The following is a 15,762-nucleotide window of genomic DNA, read 5'->3' on the forward strand; positions in this document are numbered from 1 at the left end:
CAAAGCGGACCCCACCCCAGGTCATGAGAGGAGACAAGAGTAACCAAAATAAAACGACAGAAACCAAACAAAGTACTCCCATCCCTTTGGCCAGAGACTGGTTTCATTGCGCAAGGTTAAGCTAGTCAAGACTTACTGGGCGTTTCAGCTGAATTGGCTAATTGGTCCAGAGGAACTTTCATTCCACAGTGATGGGAAAGCTCCTCTCTCTGTGTCTTTCCCTGACTCTCCGTCTGTCTCTCTTCGTGCAAGGCAAGGACAAGAAAGCATGCCACCTCAGTGGCCGCCCGTGCGCCTCTCAGGAAGGAAGCCAGCTAACATATTGGAAAGGCCCTGACCCTCCCCTGTCTGAGCCCGTCCTACCGTCTCATGCCTTGTTATAAGAGAGCAAACACTTCTTTATGGTTGAAAGTACTGATCCCCATGTAATAGGCATGCTGGTGGTGATTGCCCCGCTTGGAAGAACGATGGGGCTGACAGACCCCAACTCCCCGCGACACTCTGGCTGCAGGGGCAAGAACCACGGGCAGACTGACGGCAGGATGAGCCCCCACAGTTCCCAAAGGCACCCTAGTCTCAGCTCTCTGTTCTCACAGGTTCCGGTTCTCCTGCCTGGCTGGGGCGAGGAGATTTTCTGGTTCTCTCAACCGAAAGAAGTCATCATTAGCCCTGACAGGTCAAGTGCCTTCAGGAACCAACACACCCAGACTTGAAATTGATCCAAGCAACCTTGCCTACCTTGGGCATGCAGATCACCAAATGCCCTGTCGTCTGAGATCGTTTGGCAGAGCTGCCGTCAGGCTTGACTTCTGCAGGAAGGACAAGCTGGAATGGCTGAAAATAAACAGGAAGTATCCCAGAGAGGGAGTACATGTTATGTGAGAGGGTTACTTCAAGATGTATTTTCATTACCAATTCAAGATTCACCATTCCATTTTTAAAAACATGCTCAGACTTAGTAGAAAAAAAAAATGTCTGGGCTATGCTTGATATGCATGAATTATTTTACCTATTTTAGTGAATGGACTAAAGAACAGTCATCAATCACAAACACTGAAACAGTCATTGGTCCATTTATGTTAACATGGCTAATAATAAAGAATTCATAGATAAAACTTCTTGTCATAAACCATCAACATATTTCCACTTTAAAGCCTTCATATGACTCCTATGAGTGCTCATAATCAGCAAAAAAATACTATTTCAGGGGCACCTGGGTGGCTCAGTCGGTTAAGCATCCGACTCTTGATTTCAGCTCAGATCATGATCTCAGGGTTGTGAGATCGAACCCACACTGGGCTCTGTGCTAGGTGTGGAGCCTGCCTAAGATTCTCTCTCCCCCGCTCCTTCTCCCTCTGCGCCCCCCTCCCCGTTGCGTTTTCTCTCTCTCTCTTAAAAGAAATACTATTTCAAAAATAGTAAAATTACAGCTGCTATGAATGAAATCATTGACAATTTAAAGGGGGGTATATTATTTCAATCTAAGTTCAAGCATAGGCTATCATACATATAATCACCTTATCAGATCTGAAAGAAGTACTAACACAATAGACACAAGTTAAAAATGCTAATTTTATGGAGCTACACAGTGGTTAGTCAACAACCAATCCTGCTGTATACCACTCCCACTGTGTAAAATCATGTGTCTAAAAAATAGCTCTCTGATTGGGCTCCTTTTCTTCTCTTTTCATATTATGTTGACAGTTTTCGAGGCAACCTAGCTTAGTTTGAGGCTTGGCTTTTGGAACTGTAACAGTCTACCGCTCACCTTTCCTTTGACCATGACTCGGACATAAGTCGGCTGCACATCAACATCGATCAAAGAGGTGTCCATATACCTGCAACGTGAAACGTACCAAATCTTACCATTTTCAAAAACATTAAGTTAAAAGAAGTGCAAATAAAAACTACCATTTCTGGAACCATTTTAAATGAAAGAAGCTTCCAATTTCCATGCTCAACAGGTCTTAAGAAATCTGTCTTCCATTAATCCCTAAACCAAAGGAAATTCAATATATCAGCAATTTCATTTTTAGACCCACAAGTACTCTTGGCATTGATTGCCCCTAACCTAAAAATATCTGCGGCCTGAAACACCAGAGGTTTGCGAAAAACAGCTTGCCATGTTCTTTCATGAATATTTTATTTTAAGCCCCCCGCGCCTGACATGAATAGCCAGGAAAGCTGAATCCGCGACGCTTGGGGCCTGCAAGCAGCCGCTCCCGCTTCCCGAGCCGCTCTCCCTCCCCTGCAGCTGTTCCGCAGCTGCCACCACAGCATCCTGCTCTGCTTCTCCCTGCTTCTGCCTGCGAAGCTCCCTCCTGCTGAACAAGCAAAGCCTTCCATCTACGGCAGTGACCCCAGGATCAGGGGGTGACAGTTCTCCTTGACTTAAGGAACAAACGAAAGAGTTAGGCTTCATCTTGCTTGTTTAGACCAATAATCAGACATGGTAGCATTGTACATTTAACAATATTGATCGCGGACATTAGCAAATGCAGGGATGATTCAAAAGTCACACACGTTAAGACAGGTCGGATGACGGCAGGGCGACGAGCACAGGCTTCAGTCACACGGACTGTGAGCAAGGGTCTCCACCCCCTCCTGCTCCTTGGACCACGTTCCTCAACTGCTCGAAGCCTCAGGTTCTTCATCTGTAAAATATGATGTGAAGTGCCTATCCCTTAAGACTGCTGTGAAGACGCAGGCAGAGCGCCTAGTCCAGAGTTGGGGTGAACACAGCATTGTTCTATTTTATGTAATAAAAATTCTTATAAGAGTAAAAAGTGTAGGCAAGGTTTCCTAAAACCTCATGTTGAATAGCTACCGCATTAATGGATCACATCTTCTTGTCCAATGTGTACAGTCTCCTAAAGCGTTCATCTGCCCCTATGTCCAAGGTCTTGGCCTGTGCTGGTGTCCTCGGCCGGAAACAATCCTCTGCTGGTTCTCGGCAGAGCTCACTGCTTCTCACCCTCCAATTGTCAGCTCATGTCAGCAGCTTCCCTGACCATCCCCACGCTGCCGACCACCAGACTGTGCCCGCCATTGGTCTCCACCCCTGAACTCTGGCCCTTCCTGTACAGCACACTTCTCCCTTTGTAATTACGTATTTAGATGCCTGCCTGTTTATCGTCTGTCTCACCACAGGGCCATAAGCTCTAGGACCAGCAGAGACCGTAAACCGAACATGCCCGTTACGGTCTCCCCGTGCCTGAGACATAGTAGGTGTTCTATAGATATTTGCTGGATAAAGACAGGAAGCATATGTGAATGAATGAATGAATGAATGAATGAACTTAATTTTCATACATCCACATGCCAGTGAAGCTAACAAGGAATTTTAGTGTCATTAGTGCAGACAGAATCATGGGAAGGGAAGGATTTTACTACCTAGACAGGAGAAATCTCACCACTCCTTGAAAAAGTACATGACAGGGGGAGGATGGGGAAGGCTTTCATTTGAGGACTGAACGTGAAGGAGCCAAGCGAGCTACAAAGAGAGAGGGGTACACATTCATTAAACTCCGGGAATATGGCCTAAACATGGAAAGGAGGACTTAAAAGTATGAAACTGGATGTTTACTGAAACACAGCAGAAGGGAGATTGGGTTGCTGCAGGGACAGAGGGCAGGGGATCAGCTGGAGAAGAGCTAGAAGCCTTTTAAAGGCAGGTGGGCGGGCAGCGTGGGGGCAGCAGGTTTGACAGGAGGCGTAACGGGGTGGCTCAGCACGAGGAGGAACGTACACACTAAGAACTAGTCCTTCCTCACAAGAGCCAAAGGTGGAAACAACCAAATGTCCTGTACCGATGAACGGATGAACAGAAATGTGGCCCAGCCATACAATGGAATATTATTCGGCCACAAACGGGAAGGGAATTCTGACACACCACAACACAGACGAACCCTGAAGACGTGACCCAGAGGCATGCGTGATTCCACTTATATGAAGTATCGGGAATTGGCAAATCTACAGAGACAGAAGGCAGACTTGCAGCTGCCAGGGGCAAGGGAGATGAGGAATGAGTACTTAATGGGTATGGGGTTTCCTTTTTGCCATGATGAAAATGTCCTGGGGCTCTGTGCTGGCAAGGCTGCAGGGCATGGTGGAGCCACTGAGGGCCACTGAATCTCCACTTGAAATGGCGGACAGGGTAAATTTTAAGTGATGTATATTTAAATTAAAATAACAATTAAAAAAACAAAGAGTTGGCCCTCGGCCCGTCAGTATTTATTTTGACAAGACTTACCCTCCAAAATTACTCCCTTCTAGATAATGTCAGGATGACAACCCCTCATACTCTACTGGGTTTACTGGGAGATTAGACAAGACAGAGCACACAAAATAGGCCTTCAAAAGAGAAAGGACTTTATTATCATTCATGCTTGTACATGTCCTCTGACTCCCATTACCGGTATTCATTCATTCATTCACTCACTCAGGCATTCATTCATTCCTGAGCTCACAGAGCTCCAGGTGCTAGGCGCTGGTGTGGGTGCTGGAGAGACAAGGAGGAAGGAACAAACAAAACAAAGTTCCTGCCTTGCCCCGCACATTTTTAGAAATACAAGTAAATGTATGGTTGGTCAGGTAGAAATCAAAAAGCAGGAGAGGTGGAAGGAAGTGCTGGAGCAGGGATATGCGCTTAGATCGGATGGTGGGCAGAGAGGCCTCTATACTAAAGTGACCTCTGCCCAGAGGCCCGCAGGAAATGAGGCAGCAAGCCACATGGACGCCTAGCGTGACAGGGGCACAGGCGGATGGATGCATGGGTGCAAATCCTGAGGCACTGGGGGTCCCAAAGGACTGGAGAATTAGAAAGACCCCATGGGTGGTCACTGAAGTCAGAAGCATGAAGGACAGTGAGCCAAAACTTAAAAATCCTGAAGGAATGAGGCAGGGTAGGACACAGCTGGGGGGAAAGTGTCTGCTGGAGATAAAAAAAAGTTGCAGGCTGTACCCCTGGGTCTCTAAGGTGGGACTGGAAGGTGGGGGGCACCACCTGATGCTTACTGTTATATCAAAATGTTTTAGAAAAAAGAAAGAGACCATAAAAAGTACAGTGGTAGTATGAGAGCTGAGGGGGCCTGTGGTATCAGCATTAGGAAGCAGTAAAGCTCTGAGAATTATTTAAACTCTGCCTTAGAAGAAGAGATCACAGAGTTCTTAGCACTGGGATTGTGGGTTTATTTACTTCTGCCTTTGTTTAATTTTCATGCTTTTTCAAATTACAGTACATTCTCGGTCTTAAAAAAAGAAGGATGCCTTCATTTAGCAAATCAAATTCCATTTCAAAATACTTCAGAACTCAAGAGATGGCACTGAGAACAAAAACAGAAAGAAATGACATTACATAAGTCCATAATGAAACGTCTTTACCTATAGACAGCAAGGTCCAGGATGATCTGGTTACGTTTTTCATCATCTTTCAAGGAGAAGTCAAGTCTAAGGAATAATCCATTTGGGGAAAAAAAAAAAAAAAAAAAGACGATGTCTTTAGCAATACTGTATAGATAACCCAACCCATTATCACAAGTAAACTTGGTAATAATTATATAATAATCTCCAACGACAAACCTATTTTGGTAGGTGGACAATAAAATGTCTACCTTTAAAAAAAAATCAACAGAAATCTACAATACATTCATCAATTATTTGTTTACATTGTTAACATGTGAGAATCCTAAGGTAAATAACATACAGAAAATTAGCATTGGTGCAGATACAGAGACATCTGGTGGTTAAAGTTTCCTTTTCTATTTCATTCAAGTTTGCTAGAAGCAAACTTGAAACACTGGACTTATTTATGGGGAAGTAAATGTTATGTTTGCCTCCCTGTATCCAGGATTCTATCCCTTCGGTTTTTTTGTATTTGTTTTTTTAGATTTTATTTATTTTAAAGGTAGAGAAAGAGAGAGAAAGCGAGAGCATGAGCGAGTGAGCACAAGCAGGGAGAGGAGCAGAGGGAGAGGGAAAGCAGACTCCGCGCTGAGTATAGAGCCCAATGCGCAGCTCCATCCCACGACCCTGAGATCATGACCTGAGCGGGAAATCAAAAGTCAGACGCTTAACTGAGTCACCCAGGCGCCCCTATCCCTTCTGTTTTAAATAGTCTTGTCTTCCTTCTTTCTCCTTGCAATCTTTCTTTCTCTCCTTTCATTGTTGACCTTTGCATCACCCCGGAAAATGCTGAGACACTGCCCATGATCTATCACCTCCATACAGATGATGAAACAAAGGTTCAGAAAGGTTGACCCAGCTGGGAAAGAGGCCATATGAGCCCGGAGAGGCACGATTTCAAAGTCCCACATCTGGGGCGCCTGGGTGGCTCAGTTAGTTAAGCGTCTGCCCTTGGCTCAGGTCATGATCCCAGGCTCCTGGGATCAAGCCCCACATGAAGCCCACATTGGGCTCCTTGCTCAGCAGGGAGCCTGCTTCTCATTCTCCCTCCCCTTCTGCCTGCTGCCCCGCCCGCTTGGGCTCTACCAAATAAAGAAATAAAATCTTTAAAAAAAAAACAAAGCAAAAACAAAGTCCTACATCTTTCAACTTCCCAGGTGTAACTTCCGTAGTGGCAACATACCATTCAGAATTATTTGGTTGATTTATTTTGAGCACATCACTTGTCATATTATTCTGTAAAATATATAATCCGATAATATTAAAGAGTGTAAGCTAAATTGTTTGGAACGATTTGGCCGTCAGCAGAATGTCTGTGTGGCCGTCCCTCTTGGTGCTTTCAACAACCCAGCCATGCGGGACTCCTTCGGTTGCTCAAATGACCCATGCATTCATGATCTCGTGTCAGGAGCTTTCTTATGTGCGGGCCCCCTCTGCCTTGATTGCTTATTCCCCAATTGTCCAGCCAGCCAACTTGAACTCTCCCTTCATTTATCACTTGAAAGGTAATTTCAGAGAGGTTTTCTATAGCAGAAATTGCTATTCATTCCCCACAGTCCACTTCCCCTTTATCTATAGTAATAGGACCCCTGATTTTAACAAGGAACATGGCCGTGCAGAATAAAGACAACACTTTCCAGCCTCCCCTGCAGCTGGATATGGTCGTGTGATTTAGCTCTGTGAAGGAGAGCACCTTATGGTGCTCTCCAGGAATTTCCCTAAAGAGAGAGAGTGTGTGCCCTTTCTTCCCTCTCTTCTTCTTCACCCAACTGAACAGAAGAGATTATGCGAGGCCAAGAAATCAGCCACAGAGACTACTTAGCAAACTGTTGTAACTGTCTAGGCAAGAGGCAGATGACGTATTCTAAGATGGGGGGGGGGTGGAGTAAGTGAGAAGCGGTTGGATTCAGGTGCTACTGAAGGAAGAGATCACAGAGTCACTGATAATATGACAGAGAGAAGAATCAAGGATGGATCCAAGATTTTTGGTCTTGCTAAATGGGGGATGCTCGCTACTGAGTTGGAGAACGTTGGGGGACAAGCGTGTTATGAGGGAAAGTGGTAGTGGGCATGGGAATTAGGACTTCTGTTTCTGTCATGGTAAGCTTACAATACCTAATTCATATTCACACGGTGAGGACAAATAGCTAATTAAACATCCAAGTCTTGAGTTCAGGCAAGAGGTTGGTCTGGTTATAATGTAAAGATACGTGTTTAAAACCATGGGGTTTGGTGAGAGCCCCACAGAGTCAAGGTGAAAGGACAAGGCAGCTGAGGAGTTGGCCCGGGAGCACGCAGGTACATCACAAAGAGACTCAGGCAAAGCCTGTGAAGATGAACAAGTAGGAAGGTCAAAGAATCAGAGGCAAAGGGAAGAAACTGCTATAAGATGGAAGGTAATGATGGGGGCACCTGGGTGGCTCAGTCCATTAAGCATCGACTCTTGATTTTGGCTTAAGTCATGATCTCAGGGTCTTGGGATGGAGCCCTGTGTTGGACTCTGTGCTCGGTGGGGAGTCTGCTTGAGGATTCTCTCTCTCTCCCTCTTCCTCTGCCCCTCTCCCCTCTAAAATAAACAAATAAATCTTAAAAAAAAAAAAAAAAAAAAGAAGGAAGGTAATGATCAATTTGGTCAAATTTGCTGGGTCAAGTACATAGGGCCTGAGATTTGAAATGATGTGACCGAACAGAGAGGCGATGTGAACAGCGAACAGAGATGATAGAAACATCGAACACAGAAAGGATACGAACATATAGAAATGATTTGACTACAAAAGTTTTAGGTGACAGAATATGCAGACATGGTTTCAAGAAGGAAAGTGAAGTGAGGAGCTGGTGACTGAGTCCAGCATGTCCACGGGGAACTTTGGCTACTTAGAGCGGGCAGAGAAACAGGACTGTAGCTGCCAGGGAAACTAGAGAAAGGGGGCTTACTCGCTGTTTTTTTTTAGATGGATGATATCACAGTGTCTATAAACTGATGAGATGGATCTAGTAGGAGGGAGAGAAATGATAGAGAAGAGAAGGGTCATTGCAGAAGCAAGTCCTTGCCAGGAAGAGGGGTGGGATCAGTATGCCCACAGAGAGAGCTTCTCAGGAGGGGAAGTTCACCCACTGCAGCAGGAGAATAGAGAACATGTACTACAGGTCCAGGGACACCGATAAACCGGATGAGAAAACTTCTAATTTCTTCTGTTTTCTCTATGGAGTATGAAATAAGGTCCCCAGCTGGAACCACAGAACAGAAGTAATAAGGGAGCAAAAGGGGTGAAAGCAGCCTATGGGAGACTGCAGGAGTGAATTACCCAACAAAATACAGTACGATTTGCGGAAGTCCACTTGAGATACAGCGTAATAAATTTCCAGCAGACCCGCAAGTAGATGCGGGTGTTTTCCTCCAGGCGTGCGTGAGGGCAGGTCTAGAAATGCGCGTTTGATTGAAATAGGGTTGAGAGCAGGATGTGAGAATGAACATAAGGGAAGGAAAGAAGGACAAAAGATTCGAAGATCCCTGTCAAGGGCGGATCTCTGTGGTGAACCATAAAACCACAGCAGAGTGACAGAAGGGGAGAACATGAGGGCCAGGGGGCAGCCAGGAAACCAGGAGATGAACTGATTCTTGGTCCTCGTGGGCCAGGTGATTGTTGGAGCTCAGGCAGCTCCCCGGGAGTACAGCGGAGGGTGTTCAGCGGGACACTCCAGGGAAGATTCTGGATGTGGAAGAGATACAGAAGATGGCAAATCTGAGAATAAAAGGGGATTGTGTGGCCGGCCTGAGGGGGAGATGATGGTGGGGAGCGAGGCGGTGGAGGGCCAGAAAGGGCCAAGGCTGGGGTGGATGGTCGACACGGAGGATGAAGTCACACAACGGATGATGGGAGGAGAGGCAGAGACAAAGACGCTGGTCGGCGTGCAACAGTCTTCTGCAGTGCGTGGGGCAGAGGGCGAGCACGAGGGCTGAGCAGGGGTGAGTCCATGACTGCAGAAGGACAAGGGTGGTGTAGCTAGAGGGCCTGTGCTCCAAGGGGGCTGGGAACGATTAGGGAAACGGAAGAGAAATGGTCTGAAAGGAGCTATCAGGTACAGTTTTCCTTGGGTAGACACTGCAAGGGACAATAAGGAGGGCAGCTGTAGAGGCAGAATTCTTAGTTTCCATTCATGAAAGAGGACAAAAGGGACCCTGAGAGAAAAGGCTGAGAATAGAGGCTTTGCTGGCGAGGCACAAGCTCCAGAGGGCACGGTGGCAGGGAAGAAGGGGTCAGGGAGGAGGAACGGAATGAGGTGGATTAGGAGGTGTACAGAGCCACATGGGAATAACTTTCTGGGTGGTGACAGACGAGCCAGGAGGGTGAGGAAGGGTGACCACAGCAGGATCAAAGTAGGTGGTAGGGGCAAGTGGTGGGTATTCAGTTCCTCACGGAATTCCCCTAGAGTCAGCAGTAGGGGCCCACAGTGCGGTCAGTGTGGTGTGAGGAGAGGTGGTCTCCCCAGGGGCCCAGAGAGCCCCGAGGGTCTCCCTCAGGCCCTGCCATAGGCTGCAGAGAGACCATCTTCCCCCCAAATTTCCGAGCTCAACGAACGCAGACACCTGTCACATTCACTACTGTATCCTCATGCCTGGCATCGGGTCTTATGCTACCTTAATTTCTGCAGGATAAAGAAGGGATGTGCTGTGTGGCAGATATAAACTTGATCATGGAAGTCACTAGAACTGGGTTCGCCTGAGCAAGTCAGACACACCATCCATTAGCCTGGGCAAGTCACTCCACCTCTCTCAAGCTCAGGTTTGGAACCCATGAGAAACAAATACTGCCCGTCACATGAGATTGCCAGGCAGATGGAATGAATGATGACTGGGAATGATCAAGACAGTCCCTTTCTCCTGGTCCTGGCATAGAAAAGGAAAGGGAAACAAACAGGCTTTGAGCAATGAAATGAAGCCAACAAGATTTAGTCCAAAGGCTTTTTGGTCTGTATTTTGGCTACAAAAGACCCTTTTTTTTTTTTTTTTTTTGGTCTTCTTTCTAGTTTTAAATTTTAAGACAGCCCGACAGGGTAGATATGGTTATCCCTGAGGATTTCTGGTTTGACTATTTTCCCTCTCTCATTAATGTCACTGAAGTATCTACATCAGTTTCTTTCCTTGGGCCTCCAGGGCTTTGTAGACGTGTCCCAGAGTGTAAAGTAGACAGACACAAGGGAGAGGTACCAGTATTCTCAGCCAGCTTGTTCATGGCAGAGCTTTAAACATTAAGAAACATAACAATAATGCACTTGGAATTTTCAGGCAGAAAACTGTATATGGTCCAAAGTTTCAGGGGATACACAAATAACTAGGATTTCCAAATGTCAAGATCATGTTCTGAATGCCAAGACAATGAAATATAACATCATGTACGAGAAAACATCATAGATGCTCTGCTTTCAAATATGCACACAATGACATTCCTATTAGGCTCATCAGGCTTGTTAAGAGCAGTTAGATATATTCTCCACAGAGCACACCTGCAAATGAAAACCATCGTAATGACCACCACCATACATTCTGCTTCTTCGAGTATCCCTTTGGCCTCACGTACTTGGGATCATTTACATTCAAGGCTTTCCCATCTTTAGTGATCAAAATCCTGGGTGGTTTCACTTTCTTCTTCTTTTCACTTAAGATTGGAGGTGGATGGGAACAAGCGGCAATGGAGAAAGAGAAAAATAAACAAAGGGAATGTAAAAGAAATATTTTTGTGAAACAGTTTAAGAAAAAATTGATCAGGTATCTGAATACATCAACAATTCACTGTTATGAAGCCCATTCTTTTAATGCTATGCTGGGAATTGACAATCAAGCCAGATTTCTTTATGATTGTATCTATAGCTGTAAAGCAAAAATGTGACCAAGACAATTTGGCAAATAATTCAAATGGGGGGGGGGGGGAGGAGATCCTTCCTTTTCATGAAATATCCATGAATGTTTAAGTTAGCCTATTTTATGCATGATTTGGCCAGATAACTGTCAATTCCCCGTTTGTGTATACAGCCTCTGCTTTAGTTAAAAATGATAATTTTTAAAACGCCAAGTAGATTATATTCTATAGAAATAAAAATACCAGTACATAAGAATCTACATAAAAGGATGTCTATCACAGTCTTAGTAGCGGCAAAACCCCGGAACTATGATGAATGTCCATCGGTGGAGGGGTCATTGGCTCCACTGTGGTATGCTCATGCTATGAAATAGTTTGCAGTTGTTAAAAAATGTGTTTGCTCTTCACCTATTGGTCTCCAAAGTGATAGAAAATGTCGATGATGTTATTTAGCGAGCACAAACACATAAAATATAAGTCCATTTTTGTTTTTTACAAAAGATCCCAAATCATCCATTTGCAGAGATGATTTAGACGATTGTAGAGGGTGGAGAAAGTTCTGGTGGGATTGACCCCAGCCTGTTAACACTCATTACCTGGAGGGGGTAGAGACAGGAGGAAAAGAAACGGTGCAGAGAGGAAAGGTTCATGGGATAGCATGAAAGAAAAATGTAGAATGTAAGTTCCAGCTATTTAAACAGTAACGAAGATATATACAAACTTAAAAAGGCATATATGGATGAGCACTGGAAGACCAGATGGAGAAATGTGTTTAGAAGATGGAACTGTAGGCAATTCTTTGCCTTGGATTTCTATTCTTTTAATACGATTTTGTATCAGTTAACTTTATTTTGAAATGTAAATTTATGCACATTTTTCTGCATCTTAAACTGGGTCCCCAGGTCCAATAAGTTAATATGTCCCTGTACTGCGTTATTCTCCATGAGCCAGGGCAATTAAGGGACATCCAGGAGAGGCATACATCTCAGGGACGCATGGGTCTGCGTACGCTAGAGCATACTGTATGGGGTGACTTGGACTTCTCCCCAATTCAGCCGTACTTTATTTTGGCTGTTAGGGAGAGAAAAAAAATGTTTCCTGGTTTCAGGCTCAATACAATGTACCACACAATATATTGTACTATATACACATTTTATCTATGTAAACATAGATACATATGATGTGTATATATGCGTGTACATTGCATATATGTCAGAAAAACGATACATATTATATAAAAACATGTCGAATTTCCATTTCAGAAGTTTCTTAAGTCTGCAAAGTACTTTTACACATTGGCTCCTATGATTGTCTTAACAACGTAGCGGGGGAGGTAAGGCAGGGACAAGAATCTCTGTTTAGCAGACGAGGAAACAGATGCGAAGTTTAGGTATTTGCCAGCATCCCATAGACAGTAAGTGGCAGAGTCGTCACGTTGAGCCCACATTTTCAGATGCTATTCCAATGCTCTCCCCAAAGCATGGGGTGGCTTCTCTGTGTGCAAACTACCACCTTTTACAAACAAGCATTTTGGATAAAATTCAATTTTGGTACCTCCCTGTCATCTAGCTGATGAATAAAATGGCATGAAAGTAGCAGCGATTGCTAATAGTCTTTTTTATTTTTATTTCTATTTTAATTATGTTATGTTAGCTTGGTGATGGGTATTAAGGAGGGCATGTGTTGCATGGAGCACTGGGCGTTATACACAAACAATGAGTCATGGATCACTACATCAAAAACTAATGATGCACTGTATGGTGGCTAATAGTCTTTTTTAATCTCTTAGGTTCTTGCTCTCAGTCGATAATCACAGGGAAAGACACTGTGCTTCACTCTCGTGACTTCCATGCAGACAGCGGTATATCAGAGCTAAATGATCCCATTCCCAAGTACAGGAATTAGAAGTATTTCCATAAGTGGTACATTTTACATGCTAGACCTGAGCAATGACATGAAATGACACAGAACTTAGCTTTTAAAAAGCCTCTCTGAAAATAACAGTTTAAGCATTCCAGCTTCTAACAAATCATCAAATTACATCTAAACAATTCAGAAGTGAAAGCATACTAGGGAATGTCCAAGAGAGTTGTATTAGGAAAATATAATGCCTGGTGAAACTAATTTCTAATTTTGCAAATTACGAGACACAAAGGAACTTACTCATCCCTTTTCTTGGTGGCATGAAAATCAGTATCTCTAACCCAGGACATACTTGCATTTGATTCGCTGAAAGTTGTTAAAAAATTAAAGACATCCAAACAAAACTACCTAAAATGCCATCATTCGTGACATCCTAAAGAATGGAGTCTGATATTAACAAACATTAGTAGATACAATGCAACAGGAAGCTGAACCTAGAAGAAAGCAAAGTCAATGCGTGATGGCTAGCAAAGACTGAATGCACATAAGGAGCCAAATCATGTGCAATCATGAATATATAATCCCTAGGAGAGCGTTGTATCTCTCTCAATGATTGGAAAAAATGAAATACCTTAATTTTTCTTGGTCTTTCCGTTGTTTTTCCATATGCCTAAGTGTTTCCAATCGAGATTCAGGAGTGAACAAAGAGGGCTTGTTCCAGAATTCCAGGTCATCTTCGCTGTCCTTGAACTTCTTTTGGTTGCATTCCCCTTCTTGTCCTTCTGGTGCCTGGATGTGGTCTTTGCTCTCTACAGAAAATGGGCTTGGAAAGAATGAATAGATCCGGAGCATGTAAGACCAATGCTGGGTGTCACTGAGTTTCACGCTCAATGCTGCCCCTTAAATCTCTTACACATTTTTCTTAGGTTATCTTCTTACCTTTGAATGACAAGACATCTCTGAAATCAGAGAGCCTATGTAAGCCAAGGTGGATGAAAGTACTGCCCCAACTGGGGTAGGCCCTCATCATCTAACACAGGGCACACTGCAGTGCAGACGGAAGGGCCCCCAGGCCTGGCTGATGAGAGTCACCTGGGGAGCCTTATGAAGAGCACAGATGCCTGAGCTCTCACCAGAAAGTCTACGCAGTAGATGTGGGCTTGGGCCCAGGGATCTGTGTTTTATGATATTTTGCAAGAGGTTCTGATGGTCAAACTCAGGAACCACTGGGCCTTCCCAATGAGCCCACCTCCATTCTGGCACTCCTCAGTTCCATCCTCCACACTGCTCCCAGGGGAATCTTTCCAACAGGCAACTTAGATCAGATTATGTCCAGGTTCTTTAATGATCCTCTAGCTCCAGAATTCTCTAGTGAGCTATATGAGATCTTCCATGGTATGGTCTTTTATGGATAACTTCTGATGTCATAGCTTTAGATGGTAACAGTGCTGTGTTCTCTTTTTTATTCATGTTTTGTGGATTGTCAGAGAGTTAAATGATGTCTCTATATGACATCAAATGGGCATATGGGGTATTTGACATTCATTCAGTGGATTCAAGAAATATTTATTGAGCATCTTCTGTGTGCCAGGCACAGACAATGACACTATTTTCAGGAGATGCTATTCTAGCAGAGGAAAAATGACAGCATTCAAACAGTAAACACTGGGAGCTTCTCTCCCCACAGCTCTCCCTGCAACATACACTCTCTTTCAAAATGACGTTACATGAAAAAAATCCACGTGAAGCCTCCAGCACCAAGTATGGCAAATGGTAAGTACTCATTAAATGGTACATTTTATTGTTGGTACAGAAATGAGATGACACCAAAGGCTCATTTAGTTGACCTTCAAATAAGATGCTTTTTGAAGGGATGGACCAAAAACACTAGAATGTGAAATTTCAACAGTATAAACAGAACACAGAGTAAGATTCTGCTTACACTTTGTTACGTATTGCAAAATGTAACTGGATAGTTTAATAAGCAAAATCATGCAAATTGCTGAAAACGAATGTTTTGCCATATAGCTACAGGTCTTTATGGTGTTGAAAAGGCAATCTATTAAGGGGATCTATACTATTCTCCAACATTCTAGGTAATCATCACTGAAATAATTGGTTCCATTTTCAGTTAAAAGAATTTGTTTTTGCTGGAAAGTGACTAGTTGGTTCACTTTTATCTTTTGCAATGTAAAAAAAGTAATAATAAACATAAAAATAATTGCACTTCAGAAAAACTATAGAAATATCAGCTAAATAACTTAAGTCTCCAAAAGCAAAATGCATGTAAATGCACACAGCTGGGTGATGAAGCAGACTGAGCTCATTAGGATATGAACAAACAATATGCTCTTCAGCCACTTCCTTCAAAGCTGTGCTCTCAGAACTCTCTCCCCGCTCGTGAGCACATCCCACAGCCCGACAGTCCCCAAAATAGTCCCATCTCAGCTAAAGGTATTAAAGGCCTCCAGTTCAAATAAAACTTCACTTACATCCAAACTGAAGCCCTACCCCCCCCTTTCCAAACCCTCCTCCCCTCTCCCAATTCATGACTGGGCTCCGCGTGGGGAGAGGGGAGGGGCTACTCCAACCTCTCATTGCTCATCTACTCCTTCCCTCTGTTGCTCACCTCACTAGC

At 44.1% G+C, this 15,762-nt stretch overlaps 1 protein-coding gene across 5 annotated transcripts in view; it reads right to left on the reverse strand.

Moving 5' to 3' along the window:
* Positions 1-15,762, reverse strand: part of LRRC6 (leucine rich repeat containing 6) — a 74,956-nt gene that overhangs the window by 32,047 nt on the left and 27,147 nt on the right. For 3 of the 5 annotated variants that reach the window (XR_003518064.1, XM_027583990.2, XM_027583977.2), the window contains 5 exons: positions 13,756-13,947; positions 10,983-11,060; positions 5,383-5,448; positions 1,769-1,838; positions 739-834 (listed from right to left, as the gene is read on the reverse strand). Coding sequence is in view for 4 of the 5 variants with exons in the window: in XM_027583990.2 (XP_027439791.1) it covers positions 739-834; positions 1,769-1,838; positions 5,383-5,448; positions 10,983-11,060; positions 13,756-13,947 (502 nt within the window). In the remaining variant the exon portion in view is untranslated. The remainder of the gene's footprint in view (positions 1-738; positions 835-1,768; positions 1,839-5,382; positions 5,449-10,982; positions 11,061-13,755; positions 13,948-15,762) is intronic. The other 2 variants (XM_027583999.2, XM_027584007.2) reach the window with 2 other exon arrangements.

The sequence above is a fragment of the Zalophus californianus genome, chromosome 4, assembly GCF_009762305.2.
Source record: "Zalophus californianus isolate mZalCal1 chromosome 4, mZalCal1.pri.v2, whole genome shotgun sequence".
In the NCBI taxonomy this organism is placed as follows: domain Eukaryota; kingdom Metazoa; phylum Chordata; class Mammalia; order Carnivora; family Otariidae; genus Zalophus; species Zalophus californianus.